This window comes from Ranitomeya imitator, chromosome 1, assembly GCF_032444005.1.
Source record: "Ranitomeya imitator isolate aRanImi1 chromosome 1, aRanImi1.pri, whole genome shotgun sequence".
In the NCBI taxonomy this organism is placed as follows: Eukaryota; Metazoa; Chordata; class Amphibia; order Anura; family Dendrobatidae; genus Ranitomeya; species Ranitomeya imitator.
In genome coordinates this window covers 615,126,747-615,154,303 of record NC_091282.1, presented here as the reverse complement: position 1 = coordinate 615,154,303, position 27,557 = coordinate 615,126,747, and the positions used below count along the sequence as shown (strand labels likewise).

General features: G+C 45.3%; 1 protein-coding gene across 2 annotated transcripts in view; it reads left to right on the top strand.

The window, feature by feature from the left end:
- The window catches only part of LOC138657969 (galectin-related protein-like), a 45,956-nt gene extending 20,928 nt beyond the window's left edge, over positions 1 to 25,028 (top strand). The window contains exons 1-4 of one of the 2 annotated variants that reach the window (XM_069745555.1): positions 673 to 748; positions 12,180 to 12,268; positions 24,289 to 24,463; positions 24,846 to 25,028. In XM_069745555.1, the coding sequence (XP_069601656.1) occupies positions 722 to 748; positions 12,180 to 12,268; positions 24,289 to 24,463; positions 24,846 to 24,989 (435 nt within the window). In that variant the 5' untranslated portion in view covers positions 673 to 721 and the 3' untranslated portion in view covers positions 24,990 to 25,028. Of the gene's footprint in view, positions 1 to 672; positions 749 to 12,179; positions 12,269 to 24,288; positions 24,464 to 24,845 lie in introns of those variants that run through there. The other variant, XM_069745554.1, reaches the window with a different exon arrangement.
- Positions 25,029 to 27,557: the final 2,529 nt, after the last annotated feature.

Sequence of the window (27,557 nt, the reverse complement as noted above, 5' to 3'; positions counted from 1 at the left end):
GATGTAAAACACTGACCAAATTCTGAATGTGTGAACATGGCCTTACAGTCCCTCCTGTGAATTCTGGGCTTATGTGAAGCTAACATCTGTAGAAGGAAAGTCAATAAAATTGAGTGGCATCCATCCTGGTGTACTTGTCCCATAGAGCATAAGAGGACGCCCTCGTCTGGTGCTGTCATGATGGACTCCTGGAAATACAATTACCGGTACGACTAATTCATGATTTTTATACATTTTGGAATTTTTTATTCACCACTTAAATAAAACAATTAACAATGAAAATGTGGTATTGCAGAAATCGCACTGACATGGAGAATCACATAACCGGGTTATTTTTACTGTAAAAGTAAAAACCCCAAAAACAATGGTGGAATTGCAGCCATTTTTTTTCTCACCGTTTCACTTTTTCTAGTACAATGTATAGTGTCATTCAATGCTAGAACTTGTACTGCAATAAAAAAAAGCCCTTCTGTGGGTGAGTCGGTAGAAAAATAAAAAGTTATGGAGGAAAAAAACAAAAGAGCAAAATGGAAAATTGTCAGTGTCCTTGCTTTAGTGTCTCCATGGTTGGCAGTTTGGTGGCTCAGCTGTCAGAGGCCTGTCGGGGACAGATAAGCCACCCGCACGCCTCCTTCCCATTGTAGTGTTTATTTTTAAAAGGCGAGCCAAAACTTCACATCTGACACGAGTGGTAGTCAAGTCTGCCATCGCCAGTCGCACCATGGCCGAGACAGCAACCTGCACCAACGTGAGTATATCACCGCACTACTACGTGTAATGCCACATTCAGTGGCCTTATAGCTGTTGTTTGAGCCCATTTTAAAGATCTCTGCTTGCTGTCAGTGACTAATAAAATTCTTATTTGAAACCAGTGGAAGAAACCCCCCCCCCCCCGTTCTTCTCACAGCTGATCATCTGCTACAATAGCATCTAGCCCATTCAGGCTGGTGTATTTCACACGGCAACACCCAGGTCTGACCGCAGGTCTCCCGACCGGACCTTACAGCCTCATAGATGTGTATAAGGCTGTAATTTCAAGTTGGGAGACCCAAGGTCTGTATACGGAGCATGAAATACACCAGTCTGAACTCGACCCAACAGGGTTTCTGCTTTCGGACACAAGAAATAAATCTTACAATTTACTGATAGCAAGCAGAGGTGTTGGAAAGTGTGAGAAATTGATCTGCAGAAGATATTAATCCATTAAGAATGCAGCCAATCTGTAACTTTTTTAATTTTCCATCAGCATGGCCATTTGAGAGCTCGTTTTTTTGCAGGACTAGTTGTAGTCTGGCAAAATGAGAAAAATAATGACAAGTGTGGTGAAATGGTGGGAAAAAAAACAGCAATGCAGTAAAAATGACTTGGGAACATGATTCCCCCGGGGTCAGTATGATTATGGTGATGTAGATATTTTTACTATTTTACTTTCTTTAAAAAAAACAAAAAACAAACTCAGAACGTTATAAAGAAAAAAGGAATAATTTTTATTTTTTCGTTGATAAAACTATGTGAGGTTTCTGTTTTGAGTGATGAGATGACAATGTTATTGATATTATATGGCACATATACTATTTTGTGAACGCTTTTTATTTCACTTTTTGGTGTGAGGTGACAAACAAACAGCAGTTTCAGAGCTTCGATTTTTTTTTTTTCATTAAAATGTTTACCATACTGGTTAAACAAGTTTACATTTTGATAGATCAGATTTTTACTGATGCGGCAATGCCATCTAATAAATAAATATATATATATATATATATATATATATATATATATATATATATATACACTGTGTATATATATTTTTTATTTACGGCATTTCTATATTTCTATTATATATATATATATATATATATGCATATATATATATATATATATATATATATTTATTTATTTTTTTTACTTTTTACTTATTTTTTCAGCTCCCAGAAGGGACTTAAACCTGCAATCCTTTGATCACTTGTACCACTGTATTACAGTATATTGTAAAACCCAGTGTTTCCTAGGATTCCCAGGCAGTGATGGAGGCAACCTATCAGGACTCCAATTTTACTTGATCCTATGGGCACCCAAACAAACACATGGACCAGATCGCAGTGCCTAAAATGCCACTGTCAGTGATTGACAGCGGTTGAACATGTCTGACATTCATTGACTGAGTACATGCCATGATGTCCGGACTGGCCGCGGAACTCGTGACCTGAACTTAGGTTGTTGATTTCCAGTCAGGAGACCCGCAGTCTGTCCAGACTTAGTGACATGCACTCTAACCTTGAAGGGGTATTCCCATCTTCAAGATGCTATTCCAATATGTAGTAGGTGTAATGATAATATTATTCGCAAATACAGTGCTTCTCGCCATTATTGGCACCCATCATTTTTTTCATAGACTGTACAATTTCTTCAGAAATAAATGGAAATGTACCATAGTCATATCCTTGGGATTTTTTAATTAGTGGTCCAAAGTAATACAACAATAAAACATTGTTTTTCAACTTACATGTTACAATTTCATAGAGAAACAGAATAAACAGCATGTGCAGCAATAAAGGCATCCCTAATGAATACTTGGTTGCCCCCCTTTGGCATTGATGACAGTCTCTAAACGTTTCATGTAGCCATCTTCAAGCTCCTTGCAGTTCTCAGATGGTATTTTCTCCCACTCTTCCTTTGCAGTTTGCTCAAGCTCTTGAATGACTGCAGGGTTCTTTTTCCCAATGGCAGATTTCAGCTCATCCCAAAGATTTTCAGTGGGATTGAGGTCAGGACTAGTGATGAGCGAATATACTCGTTACACGAGATTTTTCAAGCATGCTCAGGTGTCCTCCGAGTATTTGTAAGTACTCGGAGATTTAGTTTTTATTGTCGCAGCTGAATGATTTACATCTGTTAGCCAGCTTAAGTACATGTGGGGATTCCCTAGCAACCAGGCAACCTCCACATGTACTTATGTTGGCTAACAGATGTAAATCATTCATCTGCAGCAATAAAAACTATAATTTTCGAGCACTAAAAAATACTTGGATGACACCCTAGCGTGCTCGGGAAATCTCGAGTAACGAGTATATTCGCTCATCACTAGTCAGGACTCATTACTGGCCTTTTTAAAACAGTGAATTTTTTTCAACCTTTCTTGTGTACTTTTGGATGCGTGCTTTGGGTCATTGTCTTTCTGGAGGACCCATGATCTTCGACTCAAACCGAGTTGTCTTACACTGGGTAGGACATTTTGCTCTAAAATCTATTGATAATTCTCTGATTTCATGATTTCTGTTATACAGCCAAGGCCTCCAGTACCAGGCGCAGAAAAGCAACCCCACAGCATTATGGATCCTCCACCATGCTTAACTGTTGCTAGGGTGTTCTTTTCCTTATAAGCTTCATTTTGCCATCTGTAAACAAACTATTGCTTTGCATTGCCAAAAAGTTCTACTTTTGTTTCATCTGTCCACAGAACATTTTCCCAGAAGGATTGTGGTTTGCCAAGGTACTCTTTGTCAAAGATTAGTGGTTCCTTTTTATGTCTTCTCTTCAGAAATGGTTTCTTCCATGGCCTTCGCTCATAAAGCTCTGCTTGGTTTAGTGTGCAGCGTAGGGAGGTTCTTGACGGTTCCATGCTTAGCAAACTTCTTAATAACATTGCACATTGTTGAAACTGGGATTCCAAGGTCTTTGGAGATGGCCTCATACCCTTTGGAAGTCTTGTATTTGCTAATAATAGCAGTTCTGATGTCCTCAGACAGCTCCTTTGTCTTCACCATTGTAACAAAGGAACAGGGCCTACCATGTGGCTTTTTAAAGCACTGAAGTCATCATTCATTGGCTAATTCAGGTCACATGGGCACCGACAATTATAGTTGATTCTAATTTGTGATTTACCACAGGCGAGTCAAAATGTGTTTCCATACTAATTTAATGTAAAAGGGCCAATACCAGTGTCACATCAGCTTTAGGTTTTTCTATGTTTCCCTCTCATTGCTTTTGTTTTAAATTATTGTTTATCATTTGCTCTTTTGTATTTAACACGAGTGCTATAGCCAAAAAACTGTTTCACTTTATTGATTTTTTTCAGGAGATTTTCTGTATTATATACTTAAACTTCATGGGTGCCAGTAATGATGGGCAGAACTGTACCTCTAATTAGAAGTTTAGTATAGTTCTTCTGATTCACTATGTTGCTTACCCCATGTGCAGGGCATTTCAGTAGCTTAGGTATCTCATTCTGTGCATGTGCCACCTACGGCACCATTTTCATGAAGACCGCTGGAGATCGATCTGCGTACGCGCCGATGCAATTTTCATAAAGACCGCCACCAACAAGAGCGCTGCCTACAGCTAAGACAGTTCCAGCCCAAAATTTAAATCAATGCAACAGAAGCAGTGGAGGGGCCATGTCTGAGCCCTCTGACCCTACCCATAGTTCCTCCCACAAGTCACACCACGAAGCACCGAGGAAACCAAAATTTATCATGATGATTTAACTAAAACCAGGCTGCGGATTTTTACACTAAAGATACCTATTAAATCAGTATGACAGTGCCATTCTGCCCATACCTTCAGTTTAACATGTTTGAGCCGGATGACAGGTCCTCTTCAAAGAGGTTGCTCCACTACTTTCATATTGATGACCTATCCTATGGATAGGTTAATTGATGTCAGATTGGAAATGTATGCGAAACCTGATGGGATTGGTGTATTTACTTGGAAAGTCCCCATCAGAATAGCGGTAAAATCCTAATATGATGATGAGCATTTTATGAGTTCATGAAGACCAGGAAAACCTTTCAAATAGCATATCCAGTCATTCTGACATGGATTGTCTAAGAAAGCACACCAGCCTCATCAAGTCAAGGCGATCTAGGCAATAACGTATGCAGTTTGTAGATTGGAACCTGGTGACAGCAGCTCTGGGGATCGGCATCCTCTCTTCTGATCAGCTGGGTTCACAAAGGATGTTTTACATTGAATAGAAATTCTTGAAGAAAAAAAAAACGGAAAATCACATTTTTTTTTTTTACCAGACTGGAAAAGTGAAACTGTAATTGTTTAGTTCTTGGAGGGATAGGCAGGGCAGGCGGGAGATTTGAATTCTAGAAATCCTTATCTATGATGGCACGGGGTGGACACTTTTTGAGCTCTATGCTTTTTTTACAAGCTGCACTCCTCTAGATTTATTACAAAGTTGAGTCATGGTAAAACTACTGCAGAAATATCTAACACCCCCAGTGTGAACATAACCTTAAAGTATGTACAGTATACGTTTTTCACAAGGATTTTGTTCCAAGTCTTTAAATACATTTGGAATACTCTTTCACCTTGTTTTCCACGTAAAATCTATAGTCACTTTTTTTTAGGACTTTTTCTGACGAAGTTCTGAAAAACAAAGTGAGTGGAGGCAGATTCTCTGGGAGGTCTGTGTCCCACCCATAGTTCTTAGCAGCTCATTTACATATTAATTAAAACATATTAATTCATGAAACATGAAAATATGAAGGTATAATTTTAATCAACTTTCTATGAACAGCACGCCCATATGGACGACTCAGCAGTGATGATCCTACTGACAGAGGCTGTGTAATACCAGAGGAGGTCTGGACTCTGCAGTTATGGAATCAGCAGAGCGCTGGTGGCTTTCTGTCCTCTGCTCCTCAGCACTCTATGACCTCGCTCGGAAACTTTACAATGCTGAGTTGCTGCCGTGCCTTCCACTACTCCATAATATCACACACTGGTGATGGGGGAAGATTTAGAAGAGAAGAAATGGAATGGACGGACTGGTTTCCCCGGTTGCTCCTATTACAGGACCGAGCTGGTATCAGCGAGCTGCGCACCACCAGCCGTTCTGCCACTTTAGTCAAGGCAGTCAACATGGCAAGAGGTTGGATTTTATGCCCCGGGGATGAGGGGCATGTTATACACTGGGCCAACAGGAGGGAATGTTATTCACCTGGGGGGGGGGGGTGGATGGGCTGGATGTTATACACAAGGGGGCCGGATCGTGCTATACACCGGGGGGGGGGGGGGGTGCAATGGTTCCGCATAGTATACACCAAGACCAAGGGACTGGACCTTGTACACAGAGGGTGAGGGGTCAGATGTCATACACCGAGGGTAAGGGCTGGATGTAGGGGGACTTTTAATATACACCAGAGGGAAAGTGATGGATGTTATACATCTGGGGTAAGGGGCTGGATGTTATTGACTGGAGGTAGGGGAGGCGGACGGTATACATCGGGGGATGTTGTATACCAGGAGCAAGGGGCAGGATGTTACACACTGGTGGTCAGAGGGCTGGATGTTATACACCTGGTGCAATGGTTAGGGATAACACACAGAGGAGGCAAGGTGCGGGATGTTATAAGCCAGGGGCAATGGTTCCGCATAGTATACACCAGGGGCAAGGTACTAGACCTTATACACTGAGGAGGAGGGGCCGGATGTCACCGTATTTTTCGGATTATAAGACGCACTTTTTCCCCCCAAATTAGGGGGGAAAATGGGGGTGCATCTTATAATGCGGATATACCTTACCGCTGCCATTGCTGCAGGCCGCAGGCTCGCATTAGGGGGTGCTCGGCGGTGCTGCTGCGGGGGTACCCGGCGTTGCTACGGGGGTATGCAGCGGTGCTGTGGGGGTGTCCGGTGCTGCTGCCGGTGTCTCAGATGCTACTGGGGGCTCTGCCAACATTTTGTGAAAGGCCACAGCCCCCGCATCCCCCGAGATCTTGATGCCGAGATCTCCATCTGCGCATATTCCGCCCCCCTGTGGCCATTTTCCCGGAGTCCACCCCACAGGAAACCATGGAACTGCGTGGGGCTCTGGCCTTTCACAAAATGTTGGTAGCACCCTTGCAGCATCAGAGACACCAGCAGCACCACCGGACACCCCCATATCACCACTGGGCTCCCCCGCAGCAGCGCGCTGCACATCGGAACACCCCTTCATCCCAGCCTGTGACCTGCAGCATCACCCCACTCCTGCCTTCTCCAGCGGCGACCCTGGGACCCCTCTTCACCGCAGCCAACACCCCCGGTAAGCAATAAGATGCATGGATTATAAGAAGCACCACCATTTTATTTAAAAAATCCTATTTTTCTCTTCAAATTTTCGGGTGGGTCTTATAATCCGGAGCGTCTTATAATCAGAATAATATCGTATATACTTGGGCAAGGGCTGGATGTTATTCATGGGGTGTAGGGGGATGGATGATATATACCTGGGCATGTTGTAGACCCAACATGCCCAATAAAGATTATTATTATTATTATTATTATACCTGGGGCAAGGGGCCGGATGTCATACACCACTGGTGAAGGGTCCGGATATTATACACCAGGGGCAAAGGGCTGAATGTTATACACTGGGGGACGAGGGGCAGATGTTATACACTGGGGGTCAGGGAGCTGGATGTTATACACCGGGGCAATGGTTCTGGATGTTATACACCAGGGGAGAAGGGCTGAATGTTATACATCGGGGTCATGGGGCCAGATGTTATACACTGGGGGCAAGGGCTGGATGTTATTTACTGGGTGTAGAGGGACAGATGATAAACACTGGGGACAATGGTTCCAGATAGTATACACCGGGAGGCAGTAGGGTGGAATGTTAAACACCAGAGGAAAGGGACAGATGTTATACACTGTGGGTGGGGGGGACTGATGCTATACACCGGGGGCAACGGGTCTAGATGTCATTCACCTGGGTAATGGGAATGAATGGAAATGCCGATTTCAATGATTAAGATGTGGCACCTACCACTTTTGTCCACATAGCATATTTATCTATATAAACGTCTAAGGGGTACTTCCGCCTGTCTCGGAAATCCCGTGTCGCTGATTGGTCGCGGGCGGCAGGCCGCGACCAATCAGCGACGGGCACAGTCTGCCGCGAATTCTGCAATCATCATTGTCCTCCACTGCTGTCAAGTGCCGCCATTGTGTGGGGTGCGTGCCTGTGGCTCCCTGTATGGGCGGCGTCTCCTCCCTGTGTTGTGCAGCGTCTTCGTCAAGTGCCGCCATTGATGTCTCCCTGCGTGTGTGTGTGGGGGGGCGTGCCTGCATCTCCCTGTATGGGTGGCATCTCCCTGTGTGGGGCGGCGTCTCCTCCCTGTGTGGGGCGGCGTCTTCGTCAAGTGCCGCCATTGATGTAATGTCTCCCTGTGTGTGTGGGGTGCGTGCCTGCGTCTCCCTGTATAGGCGGCATCTCCCTGTGTGGGGCGGCATCTCCTCCCTGAGTTGTGCAGCGTGCGGTGCGTGGGGCAGCTTCTCCCTGTGTGGTGCGTGCGGCAGCGTCTCCCTGTGTGGGGCAGCGTCTCCCTGCGTGGTGCGCGTTCCTGCATGGGGCACTAGCCTGCGTCTCCGCGTGGGGCGCGTGCCTGCGTCTCCGTGTGGGGCACGTGCCTGCGTCTCCATGTGTGGAGCGTGTGCCAGCGTCTCCCTGTGTGGAGCGCGTTCCTGCGTGGGGCGCTTGCCTGCGTCTCCCTGTATGGGTGGCATCTCCCTGTGTGGGGCGGCATCTCCTCCCTGTGCTCTGCAGCGAGTGGTGCATGGGGAAGCGTCTCCCTGTGTGGTGCGTGCAGCAGCGTCTCCCTGCGTGGGGCAGCGTCTCCCTGTGTGGTGCGCGTTCCTGCGTGGGGCGCTTGCCTGCGTGGGGCACTTGCCTGCGTCTCCCTGTGTGGTGCGCGTTCCTGTGTGGGGCGCTTGCCTGCGTCTCCCTGTGTCGGTCGCGTGCCTGTGGATCGCCCCCAGACACAGGGCCACGAGTTCTCGTTACCGGGCCTCTCTGGTTCGGTTCTGAGGCTGTCACGGTGGCTGTACCCGGTCCGCGACACTGCTAAGGGGCGTCCAATAAAAGTGGTATAGTCTGTCAGGGGTTCGTGACGCCACCTGTGGTGTTCGGTCAGGGTGACCGACGCTGCTGTGGGGTCCGCTGGGGTGATGGAATTGCAGCTGGATGGTATACCTTCCCACAGGTGAAGTATGTCCCCAGGGCTTCCCAGTAAGGTGGATAGTGATGGTGTGAGGTGCAGGCAATAACGAGGACACAAGGTTGCAGTCTCTTTACCTCTTTACTGAAGACTTCAAGATCCTCAATCCAGAGCACGTTTAACAGGGCTATCAGAGACAGGCCGGTCTGATGGGCACTTCCAGAGTTTCCCTCGCAGATGGAAATCGTTGCCCACCACTAGCGCCAGTGTGTTGTAGTTCTACTCTGCTGAGCATTCGGAATAGTCCTCACAACTGCTGTTCTCGTTCGTCGTTCTCTACAGCTCTCTCTCTCTGTAGTTCCAGATGTTGCTAGTTTCTCGTTCCCCAGTATGTTTTGGCTAGGACGCACCCGTATGACGGGAAGGCTTGGAGGTCTTCTGGGACCCTAGAGACGCCCCTCTCCCAATGTTGCCCCCTATGTCTTCTTAGGAAATTTAAGGTAGACAGCCAACCTATAATTAACTGTCCTGCGGAGTTTGAAGTAAGGCCTGAAGTCAGTTACTACCGCGGTGTTCCGGCCACCGGCTACGCGCCTCAGGAGGATGTTGCCTCGGTCTCACGGCACGACTTCTTCTGGTACTCCTTTTTGCTAGATCTCGTTTACACTGTTCCACAATTTCCTTCCTTTCTTGTCTCTTTCTTAGGATCCCGCCGCAAGGAGGTGCAGGCACGGTTCCGTAACGTTCTGTTCTGTTCGCTAGGCACCTGCCAGGTTCCCACGCCTGACAGGGACCCCCCTGTGCCTTCTCCCTGCAACACCCCCTGCCACGGGATGTTGCCTGAATCCAACCCAGTCAGCATCTGACTAACTTTCTATCCAACCCCTAGTTTTACCAATGTGAGGAGGGGCCCAATAAATAAAGCCTTTTGCTCCCCCTAGTGGCCGGAGTGTGAAGTGTAATGTGTGCTGGTGATACCTGGTCAGGAGAATTCCTTCAGTGCCATCAGACGTACCATTACTCCCCTTAGTGGCAGAGTGTCATACTGCAACGACCAGATCTCTGGGGCGCTGCACCTGCGTCTCCCTGTGTAGGTCACGTGCCTGCGTCTCCCTGTGTGGGTCGCGTGCCTGCGTCTCCCTGTGTGGGTCGCGTGCCTGCGTCTCCCTGTGTGGGGCGCGTGCCTGCGTCTCCCTGTGTGGGGCGCGTGCCTGCGTCTCCCTGTGTGGGGCGCATGCCTGCGTCTCCCTGTGTGGGGCGCGTGCCTGCGTCTCCCTGTGTGGGGCGCGTGCCTGCGTCTCCCTGTGTGGTACGTATGCCTGCGTCTCCCTGTGTGGGGCGCGAGCCTGCGTATCCCTGTGTAATGCGCGTGCCATCTTCCCGGCGATGCATTGCGAAAGTACCCAGAAGACTTAGGCCATGTTCACACCATCCTTTTTTTCATGCGGAATCGCCGCGATTTTCCCGCTGCGGGTCCGCAGCTGTTTTCCATGCAGGGTACATTACAATGTACCCTATGGAAAACAGGAACTGCTGTGCCCACATTGCGGAAAATCGCGAAAAAAGCCGCGCTGAATAGCCGCGGTAAAAAAGAAGTACCATGTCACTTCTTTTTGCGGAACTGCAGCGGTTCTGCACCCATAGACCTCCATTGTGAGGTCAAACCCGCAGTAAAACCCGCAGATGAAAAAAATATCTGCGGGCTTTCTGCGGTTTGTGGTGCAGAACCGCTGCAGTGTGGCTGCCCCCCCGTGCCCCAATCCCACCCCCCCATGCTCCGATGCCACCCCCCCCGTGCTCCGACGCCCCCCCGTGCCCTCATCTGCCCCCCTTATACTTACCCGGCCTCCCGGTGTCCATCCGGCCGTCTTCTCCATGGGCGCCGCCATCTTGCAAAATGGCGGGCGCATGCGCAGTGCGCCCGCCGAATCTGCCGGCCGGCAGATTCGTTACAAAGTGCATTTTGATCACTGAGATATAACCTATCTCAGTGATCAAAATAAAAAAAATAGTAAATGACCCCCCCCCCCCCTTTGTCACCCCCATAGGTAGGGACAATAAAAAAATTAAGAATTTTTTTTTTTCCCACTAAGGTTAGAATAGGGTTAGGGGTAGGGTTAGGGGTAGGGTTAGGGGTAGGGTTAGGGTTAGGGTATTTTCAGCCATTTTAACCCTAAAAAACTTCCTAGAAAACACACAGACTCTGCATAGAAAACTGCATCAAAAAAACGCATCAAAAAACGCATCAAAAAGCACCAAAAAAGCACCAAAAAAAGACCTGCGTTTTCTGCCAAGAGCTGCGGTTTTTAGTCCTGAAAAAAAGGAGGGAAATCAGGAACGTGTGAACATAGGCTTAGCAGTCTCGCGAGACCGCTAAGTCATCTGGATAATTTCGCAATGCATCCTGGGAACGGAAGATGGTGGCAGCCGCGCGCATCGTGACAGCTTCAGTGGATCCCAGGGGTGAGTATATAACTATTTTTTATTTTAATTATTTTTTTTAACAGGGATATGGTGCTCACACTGCTGTATACTACGTGGGCTGTGTTAGATACCGCGTGGCTGCTAAATACTACATAGGCAGTGTTATATACAATGTGGGCTGTGCTATATACTGCGTGGGCTGTGCTATATATTACATGGTCACTGTTATATACTGCATGGGCAGTGTTATATACTACGTGGCTGCTATATACTGCGTGGGCTGTGCTATATACTACGTGGCTGCTATATACTGCGTGGGCTGTGCTATATATTATGTGGCCAGTGTTATATACTGCGTGGCCTGTGTTATATACAGCGTGGCTGCTATATACTGCGTGGGCTGTGCTATATATTACATGGCCAGTGTTATATACTGCGTGGCCTGTGTTATATACTGCGTGGCTGCTATATACTGCGTGGGCTGTTATATAGTACGTGGCTGTGTTATATACTGCGTAGCCACTGTTATATATTGCGTGGCCTGTATTAACGCATCGGGTATTCTATAATATGTATGTATATAGCAGCCACATAGTATATAGCACAGGCCACGTAGTATTTGTCTTTTATATACTACATGGCTCCTATATACTACGTGGCCTGTGCTATATACTATGTGGCTGCTATATACATGCATAAATACATATTCTAGAATACCCGATTCGTTAGAATCGGGCCACCATCTAGTATTACATATAATTTGTTACAATTACAACCACTTCATACTGATGAAGCTAATTCCCTGCTGTAATAAATTTTAAGGGAGAAAAATATGTTGGTGATATCAAAGGAGGGATGAAGCCAGCCATGAAGATCACCATTATGGGAACGGTAGATATCAGACCTAAGAGGTAAAATGAAAAGTATTTTCTTGTTTTACTCTAAATCCTGTTTTGGAACAGTAGCATATTTTATTTTTATAGAAGCAATTAAGCAAAGTAGGACCCTGCTCATTTCCGATTTTTAGGCAGTTTTACACCTTTCAGCCTATACTGACAGTACCGCCATAGACAGTCCATATGTTACCACTGAATAGTGCCTGATATGCTAAAGGCCTCGCTGAGGCCGGCGTCACACTACCGTGTTTTACGGACGTAAGAGGGGTGCTGAAAATACGGATTGCATACGGTACAATGCTTCTCTATGCCCCAGCTCCTATCAGCCGTATTTTACTGATCCGTATTATACGGTCTTCTACGGCCGTAGAAAATCGCAGCATGCTGCGTTTGTCACCGTATTGCGCAAAAAATCCGCCAATAAAAGAGTATGGGGGCCAGAAAAATACGGATTACACACGGACCAGCAGTGTGACTTGCGAGAAATATGCAGCGGTGTTAGAGAGAAAAGCCGGCAATTCAGTGCGGTGTACAGTAAAATCACACTGACAGCTTACAATAGAATAGACAAAAGAGAATAGTAAAACCAAAAACACTCAGTTTGAAAAAATGTTGCAGTAATCCGCAAGTGCTAGTAAAAGATGTAAAAAACAGGGTATTTGGTTGATACGTTTTTTGCAAAAAATGTATACTAAGCTGCTCTACCAATCTTCACGGTATACCCTTATCAGAGCAGTCCTAACTAATGTATGCAATCCCTATCTGATGTATTTAAAAACCTGATCATCTGTATATAACCTGTGTGAACAGGGTTCAGAGAGGAAAAATCCATGTGTGCATACAGGGTAGAACAGCTTTTGTGCAGATAGCCCAAGAGGAGTGGTGGAACTCCCCAGTCTTGTAGACACAAGAGAACAATTATGGAAACAGGAACACATGGGCTACTTGCACAGTGAACAAGTCTGTATGATCATGTTCACACACCACCAAGAAACCTGAAGACACAAAAGAGAATAGTAAAACCAAAAACACTCAGTTTGAAAAAATGTTGCAGTAATCCGCAAGTGCTAGTAAAAGATGTAAAAAACAGGGTATTTGGTTGATACGTTTTTTGCAAAAAATGTATACTAAGCTGCTCTACCAATCTTCACGGTATACCCTTATCAGAGCAGTCCTAACTAATGTATGCAATCCCTATCTGATGTATTTAAAAACCTGATCATCTGTATATAACCTGTGTGAACAGGGTTCAGAGAGGAAAAATCCATGTGTGCATACAGGGTAGAACAGCTTTTGTGCAGATAGCCCAAGAGGAGTGGTGGAACTCCCCAGTCTTGTAGACACAAGAGAACAATTATGGAAACAGGAACACATGGGCTACTTGCACAGTGAACAAGTCTGTATGATCATGTTCACACACCACCAAGAAACCTGAAGACACAAAAGAGAATAGTAAAACCAAAAACACTCAGTTTGAAAAAATGTTGCAGTAATCCGCAAGTGCTAGTAAAAGATGTAAAAAACAGGGTATTTGGTTGATACGTTTTTTGCAAAAAATGTATACTAAGCTGCTCTACCAATCTTCACGGTATACCCTTATCAGAGCAGTCCTAACTAATGTATGCAATCCCTATCTGATGTATTTAAAAACCTGATCATCTGTATATAACCTGTGTGAACAGGGTTCAGAGAGGAAAAATCCATGTGTGCATACAGGGTAGAACAGCTTTTGTGCAGATAGCCCAGGAGGAGTGGTGGAACTCCCCAGTCTTGTAGACACAAGAGAACAATTATGGAAACAGGAACACATGGGCTACTTGCACAGTGAACAAGTCTGTATGATCATGTTCACACACCACCAAGAAACCTGAAGACACAAAAGAGAATAGTAAAACCAAAAACACTCAGTTTGAAAAAATGTTGCAGTAATCCGCAAGTGCTAGTAAAAGATGTAAAAAACAGGGTATTTGGTTGATACGTTTTTTGCAAAAAATGTATACTAAGCTGCTCTACCAATCTTCACGGTATACCCTTATCAGAGCAGTCCTAACTAATGTATGCAATCCCTATCTGATGTATTTAAAAACCTGATCATCTGTATATAACCTGTGTGAACAGGGTTCAGAGAGGAAAAATCCATGTGTGCATACAGGGTAGAACAGCTTTTGTGCAGATAGCCCAAGAGGAGTGGTGGAACTCCCCAGTCCTGTAAACACAAGAGAACAATTATGGAAACAGGAACACATGGGCTACTTGCACAGTGAACAAGTCTGTATGATCATGTTCACACACCACCAAGAAACCTGAAGACACAAAAGAGAATAGTAAAACCAAAAACACTCAGTTTGAAAAAATGTTGCAGTAATCCGCAAGTGCTAGTAAAAGATGTAAAAAACAGGGTATTTGGTTGATACGTTTTTTGCAAAAAATGTATACTAAGCTGCTCTACCAATCTTCACGGTATACCCTTATCAGAGCAGTCCTAACTAATGTATGCAATCCCTATCTGATGTATTTAAAAACCTGATCATCTGTATATAACCTGTGTGAACAGGGTTCAGAGAGGAAAAATCCATGTGTGCATACAGGGTAGAACAGCTTTTGTGCAGATAGCCCAAGAGGAGTGGTGGAACTCCCCAGTCTTGTAGACACAAGAGAACAATTATGGAAACAGGAACACATGGGCTACTTGCACAGTGAACAAGTCTGTATGATCATGTTCACACACCACCAAGAAACCTGAAGACACAAAAGAGAATAGTAAAACCAAAAACACTCAGTTTGAAAAAATGTTGCAGTAATCCGCAAGTGCTAGTAAAAGATGTAAAAAACAGGGTATTTGGTTGATACGTTTTTTGCAAAAAATGTATACTAAGCTGCTCTACCAATCTTCACGGTATACCCTTATCAGAGCAGTCCTAACTAATGTATGCAATCCCTATCTGATGTATTTAAAAACCTGATCATCTGTATATAACCTGTGTGAACAGAGTTCAGAGAGGAAAAATCCATGTGTGCATACAGGGTAGAACAGCTTTTGTGCAGATAGCCCAAGAGGAGTGGTGGAACTCCCCAGTCTTGTAGACACAAGAGAACAATTATGGAAACAGGAACACATGGGCTACTTGCACAGTGAACAAGTCTGTATGATCATGTTCACACACCACCAAGAAACCTGAAGACACAAAAGAGAATAGTAAAACCAAAAACACTCAGTTTGAAAAAATGTTGCAGTAATCCGCAAGTGCTAGTAAAAGATGTAAAAAACAGGGTATTTGGTTGATACGTTTTTTGCAAAAAATGTATACTAAGCTGCTCTACCAATCTTCACGGTATACCCTTATCAGAGCAGTCCTAACTAATGTATGCAATCCCTATCTGATGTATTTAAAAACCTGATCATCTGTATATAACCTGTGTGAACAGGGTTCAGAGAGGAAAAATCCATGTGTGCATACAGGGTAGAACAGCTTTTGTGCAGATAGCCCAAGAGGAGTGGTGGAACTCCCCAGCACAAAAGCTGTTCTACCCTGTATGCACACATGGATTTTTCCTCTCTGAACCCTGTTCACACAGGTTATATACAGATGGTCAGGTTTTTAAATACATCAGATAGGGATTGCATACATTAGTTAGGACTGCTCTGATAAGGGTATACCGTGAAGATTGGTAGAGCAGCTTAGCATACATTTTTTGCAAAAAACGTATCAACCAAATACCCTGTTTTTTACATCTTTTACTAGCACTTGCGGATTACTGCAACATTTTTTCAAACTGAGTGTTTTTGGTTTTACTATTCTCTTTTGTGTCTTCAGGTTTCTTGGTGGTGTGTGAACATGATCATACAGACTTGTTCACTGTGCAAGTAGCCCATGTGTTCCTGTTTCCATAATTGTTCTCTTGTGTCTACAAGACTGGGGAGTTCCACCACTCCTCTTGGGCTATCTGCACAAAAGCTGTTCTACCCTGTATGCACACATGGATTTTTCCTCTCTGAACCCTGTTCACACAGGTTATATACAGATGATCAGGTTTTTAAATACATCAGATAGGGATTGCATACATTAGTTAGGACTGCTCTGATAAGGGTATACCGTGAAGATTGGTAGAGCAGCTTAGTATACATTTTTTGCAAAAAACGTATCAACCAAATACCCTGTTTTTTACATCTTTTACTGGCACTTGCGGATTACTGCAACATTTTTTCAAACTGAGTGTTTTTGGTTTTACTATTCTCTTTTGTGTCTTCAGGTTTCTTGGTGGTGTGTGAACATGATCATACAGACTTGTTCACTGTGCAAGTAGCCCATGTGTTCCTGTTACAATAGAATAGGTAGAATAATTGTGTGCACATAGAATAGGTATATATATATATATATATATATATATATATATCAGTGAGACACATATACAGTGGGGTAAAAAAGTATTTAGTCAGTCAGCAATAGTGCAAGTTCCACCACTTAAAAAGATGAGAGGCGTCTGTAATTTACATCATAGGTAGACCTCAACTATGGGAGACAAACTGAGAAAAAAAAATCCAGAAAATCACATTGTCTGTTTTTTAAACATTTTTTTGCATATTATGGTGGAAAATAAGTATTTGGTCAGAAACAAACAATCAAGATTTCTGGCTCTCACAGACCTGTAACTTCTTCTTTAAGAGTCTCCTCTTTCCTCCACTCATTACCTGTAGTAATGGCACCTGTTTAAACTTGTTATCAGTATAAAAAGACACCTGTGCACACCCTCAAACAGTCTGACTCCAAACTCCACTATGGTGAAGACCAAAGAGCTGTCAAAGGACACCAGAAACAAAATTGTAGCCCTGCACCAGGCTGGGAAGACTGAATCTGCAATAGCCAACCAGCTTGGAGTAAAGAAATCAACAGTGGGAGCAATAATTAGAAAATGGAAGACATACAAGACCACTGATAATCTCCCTCGATCTGGTGCTCCACGCAAAATCCCACCCCGTGGGGTCAGAATGATCACAAGAACGGTGAGCAAAAATCCCAGAACCACGCGGGGGGACCTAGTGAATGAACTGCAGAGAGCTGGGACCAATGTAACAAGGCCTACCATAAGTAACACACTACGCCACCATGGACCCAGATCCTGCAGTGGCAGACGTGTCCCACTGCTTAAGCCAGTACATGTCCGGGCCCGTCTGAAGTTTGCTAGAGAGCATTTGGATAATCCAGAGGAGTTTTGGGAGAATGTCCTATGGTCTGATGAAACCAAACTGGAACTGTTTGGTAGAAACACAACTTGTCGTGTTTAGAGGAAAAAGAATACTGAGTTGCATCCATCAAACACCATACCTACTGTAAAGCATGGTGGTGGAAACATCATGCTTTGGGGCTGTTTCTCTGCAAAGGGGCCAGGACGACTGATCCGGGTACATGAAAGAATGAATGGGGCCATGTATCGTGAGATTTTGAGTGCAAACCTCCTTCCATCAGCAAGGGCATTGAAGATGAAACGTGGCTGGGTCTTTCAACATGACAATGATCCAAAGCACACCGCCAAGGCAACAAAGGAGTGGCATCGTAAGAAGCATTTCAAGGTCCTGGAGTGGCCTAGCCAGTCTCCAGATCTCAACCCTATAGAAAACCTTTGGAGGGAGTTGAAAGTCCGTGTTGCCAAGCGAAAAGCCAAAAACATCACTGCTCTAGAGGAGATCTGCATGGAGGAAAGGGCCAACATACCAACAACAGTGTGTGGCAACCTTGTGAAGACTTACAGAAAACGTTTGACCTCTGTCATTGCCAACAAAGGATATATTACAAAGTATTGAGATGAAATTTTGTTTCTGACCAAATACTTATTTTCCACCATAATATGCAAATAAAATGTTAAAAAAAACAGACAATGTGATTTTCTGGATTTTTTTTTCTCAGTTTGTCTCCCACAGTTGAGGTCTACCTATGATGTAAATTACAGACACCTCTCATCTTTTTAAGTGGTGGAACTTGCACTATTGCTGACTGACTAAATACTTTTTTGCCCCACTGTATGTATATATAGTAATATTTCATACAGCGCTAGATAGCTTTAAAGCCGGTAATTCAATTGCCGGCTTTTGCTATCTCCTTCCTAAGCCCGACATGATATGAGACATGGTTTACATATAGTAAACCATCTCATATTCCCATTTTTTTGCATATTCCACACTACTAATGTTAGTAGTGTGTATGTGCAAAATTTGGGCGCTCTAGCTATTAAATTTAAGGGTTAAATGGCGGAAAAAAATTGGCATGGGCTCCCGCACAATTTTCTCCGCCAGAGTAGTAAAGCCAGTGACTGAGGGCAGATATTAATAGCCTGGAGAGGGTCCATGGTTATTGACCCCCCCCCCCCTGGCTAAAAACATCTGCCCCCAGCCACCCCAGGAAAGGCACATCTGGAAGATGCGCCTATTCTGGCACTTGGCCACTCTCATCCCATTCCCGTGTAGCGGTGGGATATGGGGTAATGAAGGGTTAATGTCACCTTGCTATTGTAAGGTGACATTAAGCCAGATTAATAATGGAGAAGCGTCAATTCTGACACCTATCCATTATTAATCCAATAGCATGAAATGGTTAATAAAAACACACACACATTATTAAAAATTATTTTAATGAAATGAACACAGTTTGTTTGAATATTTTATTGTTCTCTCAATCCACCTGAAGACCCTCGCTCTGTAACAAAGCAAACATAATAAACCAACAATATACATACCTTCCGATGATCTGTAACGTCCCACGATGTAAATCCATCTGAAGGGGTTAAAATATTTTACAGCCAGGAGCTCTGCTAATGCAGCGCTGCTCGTGGCTGTAAAACCCTGGGGAATGAAGGTAATGTAGGTCAATGTGACGGGGTGTACGGCAGAGCAAGAAGGGACAACAGGCCGAGGGATGATTCAACAGATTTATTATCAAGAACGCTGAAATAACACATGCAGGTAGATCTAAAGAGTCCACAATTAGTCCAATGGAACAGGTTCGGGGGCACCTCCCGATAATCCTTGTGCCAGGTAACAAAGCAATAGTCCACACGAGTCCAATAGATCCCAAAACAATCTCACAAACGACGAGATATGTCCTCAGCTCAAGTCTCGCCCCGTTCGCTTCCGCAGTCCCAGATGGACATGGGGTCTTGCCTCAGCTAAGAATCCCCACTCCTTCTCCTTCAAGGATCAACTCACATCTGATCTCAAAATAAGAATGGATTGTCTGAGCTCCTGGGATCCGCCCATAAAGGGGGGTCACACCTTCTATTCAATGGTTGGGTCCACCAGACTGGTGGGCTCCAGGCAGTCTAGGTAGTATTTACATTTGACTAGCCACCTGCTGTGAGGAAGAATGGCTATTCTTTCCCTAGTGGTGTGGACAAAGCTTAATTACATTATAGCTCAGGGCTGCAAGTATTGGGGGAAGGAGACAGGTTAGTTACATACACCCCATGACATTGCAAAATGTACAGTAAATACAATGAAAGAGAAGTCGCATCACATCATGACATGTTATACAAAATACAGGACAGGGATAAAAGTACAGATCATGACAATCCCTTCCCCTCCCAATTTGTGTACGTACTAGGGACCTCTACAGGTCACTGGTTAAGTACACACAGGCAGAGCGTAACTTACATGTGGTTTCATGCAGCCACGAATTGGCATCGTAGCTCTCCCACATCATTGCCCAGGAGAACATCTGCAGGCAGACCACCCATCACCCCAACCACACATCGCCTGACCCCAAAACCAAAGTTCAGATCCACAGTGGCTGTGGGAATAGTCCTCCATTGTCCACCAGCCAGTTCAATGACAATCCCAGGCCCTCGATGGATTGCCTCAGGCCGAACCACTCGGGGATCAGCCAGTGTGAGGAAAGCCCCTGAGTCACAAAATCCAATAAGTCTCTGTCCATCCAGCACGACCTCCTGCAAGTGCTTACCTCGATGAGCAGAAGTCGTCATAGCTGCAGGTCGCACACCATAAACTCCTAGTGGTGCAACATGGGTGGGTGAGGAACTAGGCCAGTCCTCACGTAGTGGTGACACCTCATCCTCCATGGCACTTGGCTGTACATAATTAATAGTATGACTGGGTACAGGATCAATCCTCATTTGAACAGCTGGGCAGGAGGCTTGCAGATGCCCCGGCTGTCCACATCGATAGCATCTGTGCTGGGTCTCACTCCATCCAAGGCGTCCTCTTGGGCGAGGGGTAAGGGAACCTGGAGGCCGGCTCACACCTGAAGGTGCTGTAGGCGTTTGAGGACGACTTCTCCATGAGCTGGCTGGGCATGAGGCCTGCAGATGCCCCCGATGCCCACAACCATAACACCTGCGCTCTGCTACTTCCTCTCCTCGTCGTATTCCAGAAAATGCAGTAGAAGCAACTGGAGGCACTTTTACACGGGTATCAGCAAGCATGAGGTGGTGGCTTTGAGGAACGGGGAACAATGGGGACAGAAGAACAGGGGGCCACCGGTGTTGTGGAGCTGGTAGGCCTCTCTCCATCCTCCAACAGAACCCTCCACTGAGGCTTGATGGTGAGAGCCTCATCAGCTAGAGCTGCAGCTTCCTCCACAGTGGCTGGTCTCCTCTCACGCACCCATTCCCGGATCTCAGCAGGGCACTTGAAGTAAAACTGCTCTTTTAGGATAACCTGGAGGAAGGTCTCCCAGGTTAAGGCCTCCTCTGCCTCCAGCCAGCGATGACATATTTGTTTGAGTCTGTGGGCATATATCTTGAAAGACACTTCCTCATCGCAGGCTAAAGTACGGAACTGAGTCCTGTAAGTGTCTGGGGTAACAGCATAATGTTCTAGAATAGTCCGTTTAATCTCCGCATACTCACAGTTCCCCTGAGGGTCCATAGCTCTATAGGCTGCGGCAGCTCCACCCTCTAAGAGCCCCACCAGATGTCGGACTCGGTCCCTTTCCGGGACTTCCATTAATCGACACTGATGCTCAAAGTCCTGGAAGAAGCCCTCAATGTCGTCTGCAGCCTCATTAAAGGGCTTGAAGTCTTTGCGGGACACTCTGGGGAGTTCCCTCATGGTGGGTGCTGGGGTTAGAGTCTGTCTGGAGCTTCTAGCTGCTTCCAAAGCGATCTGCCTCTCCAGCAATGCCATCTCCTGAGCTCTGTCCTCGGCTCTGTGAATGGCCTCCCTCTCCCTCTCCTCGGCTCTGTGAATGGCCTCCCTCTCCCTCTCCTCGGCTCTGTGAATGGCCTCCCTCTCCTCGGCTCTGTGAATGGCCTCCCTCTCCTGAGCTCTGTGAATGGCCTCCCTCTTATCGTCCATGGTGGCCTCTTCTCCCAGCAATGCCAACTCCTCCTCGTACCACACAACCCACTGACTCCTTTGGGCATTTACCTCCGGCTGCAGTCTTTCCTCCATTTGCTGTGAGGATCCTTCCTCAGCGTCATCTTGCAGGCGAACTCCTTCCAAAGCCTCAATAAGCTGCTCCTTGGAGAGTCCTTTAAAACGGACTCCTACTTCACGGGCCTTTGATTGTAGGCTCCCCAAACTCCAGTTCTTGTACTCTGTGGTGCTGGTTCCCGATGTTGATGGGCCTTTGTCCTCCATTCCTTCTGCTCTGGTCCCACTGCTTGCCACCAGTTTGTGACGGGGTGTACGGCAGAGCAAGAAGGGACAACAGGCCGAGGGATGATTCAACAGATTTATTATCAAGAACGCTGAAATAACACATGCAGGTAGATCTAAAGAGTCCACAATTAGTCCAATGGAACAGGTTCGGGGGCACCTCCCGATAATCCTTGTGCCAGGTAACAAAGCAATAGTCCACACGAGTCCAATAGATCCCAAAACAATCTCACAAACGACGAGATATGTCCTCAGCTCAAGTCTCGCCCCGTTCGCTTCCGCAGTCCCAGATGGACATGGGGTCTTGCCTCAGCTAAGAATCCCCACTCCTTCTCCTTCAAGGATCAACTCACATCTGATCTCAAAATAAGAATGGATTGTCTGAGCTCCTGGGATCCGCCCATAAAGGGGGGTCACACCTTCTATTCAATGGTTGGGTCCACCAGACTGGTGGGCTCCAGGCAGTCTAGGTAGTATTTACATTTGACTAGCCACCTGCTGTGAGGAAGAATGGCTATTCTTTCCCTAGTGGTGTGGACAAAGCTTAATTACATTATAGCTCAGGGCTGCAAGTATTGGGGGAAGGAGACAGGTTAGTTACATACACCCCATGACATTGCAAAATGTACAGTAAATACAATGAAAGAGAAGTCGCATCACATCATGACATGTTATACAAAATACAGGACAGGGATAAAAGTACAGATCATGACAGTCAATGACCTGTAGTTACCTTCATTCGTGGTGATGCGCCCTCTGCTGGTTGTCCTCATATGAACTCGAGACTGGGAACTTGTCTGATTTTTTTCCCACGCTCGAAGGACAACCAGCAGAGGGCGCATCACCGCGAATGAAGGTAACTACAGGTCATTGACCTAGTTTCCATTCATTCGCTGGGGTTTTACAGCCACGAGCACAGCTGCATTATAGCAGAGCTCCTGGCTGTAAAATATTTTAACCCCTTCAGATGGATTTACATCGTGGAACGTTACAGATCGTCGGAAGGTATGTATATTGTTGGTTTATTATGTTTCCTTTGTTACAGAGCGAGGGTCTTCAGGTGGATTGAGAGAACAATAAAATATTCAAACAAACTGTGTTCATTTCATTAAAATAATTTTTAATAATGTGTGTGTGTTTTTATTAACCATTTCATGCTATTGGATTAATAATGGATAGGTGTCAGAATTGACGCTTCTCCATTATTAATCTGGCTTAATGTCACCTTACAATAGCAAGGTGACATTAACCCTTCATTACCCCATATCCCACCGCTACACGGGAATGGGATGAGAGTGGCCAAGTGCCAGAATAGGCACATCTGCCAGATGTGCCTTTCCTGGGGTGGCTGGGGGCAGATGTTTTTAGCCAGGGGGGGGGGCAATAACCATGGACCCTCTCCAGGCTATTAATATCTGCCCTCAGTCACTGGCTTTACTCAGGTGGATTGAGAGAACAATAAAATATTCAAACAAACTGTGTTCATTTCATTAAAATAATTTTCTTTTCTGGGGTGGCTAGGGGCAGATGTTTTTAGCCAGGAAGGGGGCCAAAAACCGTGAACCCTCTCCAGGCTATTAATATCTGCCCTCAGTCACTGGCTTTACTACTCTGGCGGAGAAAATTGCGCAGGAGCCCACGCCAATTTTTTCCGCCATTTAACCCTTAAATTTAATAGCTAGAGCGCCCAAATTTTGCACATACACACTACTAACATTAGTAGTGTGGAATATGCAAAAAAAATGGGGATATGAGATGGTTTACTGTATGTAAACCATGTCTCATATCACGTCGGGTTTAGGAAGGAGATAGCAAAAGCTGGCAATTGAATTACAGGCTTTCTGCTATATCGCGCTGAAGTAAATATTAATATATATATATATATGTGTCTCAATGATATATATATATATATATATAGACAGTATATATGTTTTTATGATTTTTAGAGAACATGGATCCATTGTATGTCCATATGTCGGTTTTGCAAGCCTGCGAGAAAATCTCGCAGTACGGATGCCATACGGATTACATACGAAGGATGCCATGCGCAAAATACGCTGACACACCCTGCCTACGGAGGAGATACGGACCACTATTTTGGGGACTTTTCTGTGTATTACGGCCGTAAATTACGGACCGTATTTTTATACGCTGAGTGTGACGCCGGCCTCATAGTGAAATTAATTCTCTAAATTATACCGCCATCCAATGCTAAACAGGTTTTCATCTACTGGGGCTCAACAGAATTTTCCATAGTTGCCAAGCCTAAAATATGCTCTGTAAAAGAGATGGGGGAACCATGGCAAAATAAAAATCAAAACTGGACAACAAACTGGCGACTATAAAAATGTTCTACTGTTCAACAAAATATTTCAAAGCGCTTGGGCATTAATTTTGGGGCCACTGATTAACGCAGCCTTTTGCTTAGCTTTACAGTCGGTTTGCTGTGCAGGCCTAATGATTTGGAGGAGGATGTCGCTCTTCTACTAACCGTAAACTTCCAAGACAGATCTATAATCCGGAATGCTAAATTTGCTGGAATTTGGGGTGCAGAAGAGAGAAAAATTCCATATTTCCCATTCACTGCTGGAGAAAACTTTAAGGTAAGGGTCCAAATACTAATATTAGATCGAACATGAGCCACCACAACATTCAGTAACACTGTTTTGTAAGATTAGGAAGATTTTAATCTTACAGTAAAAAATACTATTGTTCTGATGGTAAATGCCCAATCCATAGAGATTAGCTTGAAAAATTATATACATTGAGCTATTGGATTTACAAGGGAATGTAAGGGTGTGTTCAAGCTGAGTATTTCTGCTGAATTTTAAGGAAAACTGAGTGGAAACTCAATGTTTAGGAGGATTTGGAGAGATTCCACTCAGTTTCTGCTCCAAAAACTCCACAAAAAGATGTGCGTACATATATTACATGCCTTTGACTATGCTCGGGCTGCTGGACAAAGCTTGTTCTTTCTCATTACAGATGGAGATTGTCTGTCAGCACCGACAGATGCAGGTCTTCTTAGATGGACAACGTCTCTGCGACTTCACACATCGTGTGCCACAGCTCAAAGCGGTGACTGGCCTAAGAGTGATCGGAGACATTAAACTTACCAAGGTGGCATAAAATTGAGGACATTAAAAAAAATTCTTTGGTTTCAGTTCATCATTTGTTTGGAACCATAGTTCTACTTGCTTCGTTCCTGTCTACTACTAGACAAGTACAATTCTACTCCTTGCTTAGTACCAGTCCTCCATCTGCCTGACACCATTTTACTCCTTGCTTAGTACCAGTCCTTTATATGCCTGGCACCATTCTACCACTTGCTTTGCTTAGTACCAGTCTCCTATCTGCCTGGCACCATTCTACTCCATGCTTAGTACCAGTCCTCTATCTGCCTGGCACCATTCTACTCCTTGCTTACTACCAGTCCTCTATCTGCCTGGCACCATTTTGCTCCTTGCTTAGTACCAGTCCTTTATATGCCTGGCACCATTCTACCACTTGCTTAGTACCAGTCTCCTATCTGCCTGGCACCATTCTACTCCATGCTTAGTACCAGTCCTCCATCTGCCTGGCACTATTCTACTCCTTGCTTACTACCAGTCCTCTATCTGCCTGGCACCCTTCTACTCCTTGCTTACTACCAGTCCTCTATGTGCCTGGCACCATTCTACTCCTTGCTTACTACCAGTCCTCTATGTGCCTGGCACCATTCTACTCCTTGCTTACTACCAGTCCTCTATTTGCCTGGCACCATTCTATTCCTTGCTTACTACCAGTCCTTTATATGCCTGGCACCATTCTATCACTTGCTTAGTACCAGTCCTTTACATGACTGGAACCATTCTACTCCTTGCTTAGTACAAGTCCTCTATCTGCCTGGCACCATTATACTCCTTGCTGAGTGCAAGTTCTCTATCTGCCTGGCACCATTCTACTCCTTGCTTGGTATCAGTCCTCTACAGTATCTGCCTGGCACCATTCTACTCCTTGCTTGGTATCAGTCCTCTACACTATCTGCCTGGCACCATTCTACTCCTTGCTTGGTATCAGTCCTCTACAGTATCTGCCTGGCACCATTCTACTCCTTGCTTGCACCAGTCCTCTATCTGCCTGGCACCATTCTACTCCTTGCTTGGTATCAGTCCTCTACAGTATCTGCCTGGCACCATTCTACTCCTTGCTTGCACAAGTCCTCTATCTGCCTGGCACCATTCTACTCCTTGCTTGCACCAGTCCTCTATCTGCCTGGCACCATTCTACTCCTTGCTTGCACAAGTCCTCTATCTGCCTGGCACCATTATACTCCTTGCTGAGTGCAAGTTCTCTATCTGCCTGACACCATTCTACTCCTTGCTTGGTATCAGTCCTCTACAGTATCTGCCTGGCACCATTCTACTCCTTGCTTGCACCAGTCCTCTATCTGCCTGGCACCATTCTACTCCTTGCTTGCACAAGTCCTCTATCTGCCTGGCACCATTCTACTCCTTGCTTGCACCAGTCCTCTATCTGCCTGGCACCATTCTACTCCTTGCTTGCACAAGTCCTCTATATGCCTGGCACCATTATACTCCTTGCTGAGTGCAAGTCCTCTATCTGCCTGGCACCATTCTACTCCTTGCTTGGTATCAGTCCTCTACAGTATCTGCCTGGCACCATTCTACTCCTTGCTTGCACCAGTCCTCTATCTGCCTGGCACCATTCTACTCCTTGCTTGGTATCAGTCCTCTACAGTATCTGCCTGGCACCATTCTACTCCTTGCTTGCACAAGTCCTCTATCTGCCTGGCACCATTCTACTCCTTGCTTGCACCAGTCCTCTATCTGCCTGGCACCATTCTACTCCTTGCTTGCACAAGTCCTCTATCTTCCTGGCACCATTATACTCCTTGCTGAGTGCAAGTTCTCTATCTGCATGGCACCATTCTACTCCTTGCTTGGTATCAGTCCTCTACAGTATCTGCCTGGCACCATTCTACTCCTTGCTTGCACCAGTCCTCTATCTGCCTGGCACCATTTTACTCCTTGCTTGGTATGAGTCCTTTATACGCTTAAAACCATGCACTGTTTTTGAATCTTAAGGCCGGGTGCCAACGATCTGGAATGTAGCAGCACTTTGGACACAGTGTATGTGCGAAGCGTCAAAAGCGCTGCCGTCTATTGAACGCAGGTGAATCTGCATGTGGTCACTGAACTGTGCAGATTTACTGAAGTCAATACATTCTATTGATGTTATTACTGTTGCGGAGACTAGCAGCATGTCAATGTCCGAGGGTGATCCGCAGGCGCACATGCCGCATTGTGCACATGGGATTTCTAGAAATCCAATCCACTGTTCTGTCACGGCTGGCCACTGCCGGTTTGAGAGTGCATAAATACGCAGCGTGAAACCAGCAGCAATTCCTGATCGTGCGCACGTACCCTAGGAAACCTTCATCAGTTTTTTATTGCAAATGAGAAAAACTGATGAAACTCTGATGGAAAAAGCTGATGCTCAGATGAAACACTGTTCCAGCACAAAGATTAAAAAAAAGTTCACAATTAAGAGGAAAATGAATGGCAACTAGGGTTAAAAAAAATCACCACTTATTCAGACCTTGAATCTTTTAACCATGAACGGAACGGTAGCTTACTGCTGGATAACGGTGCTCAGCATGAAAAAAGTATGAAATTGCAACATGAAAAGAACAAA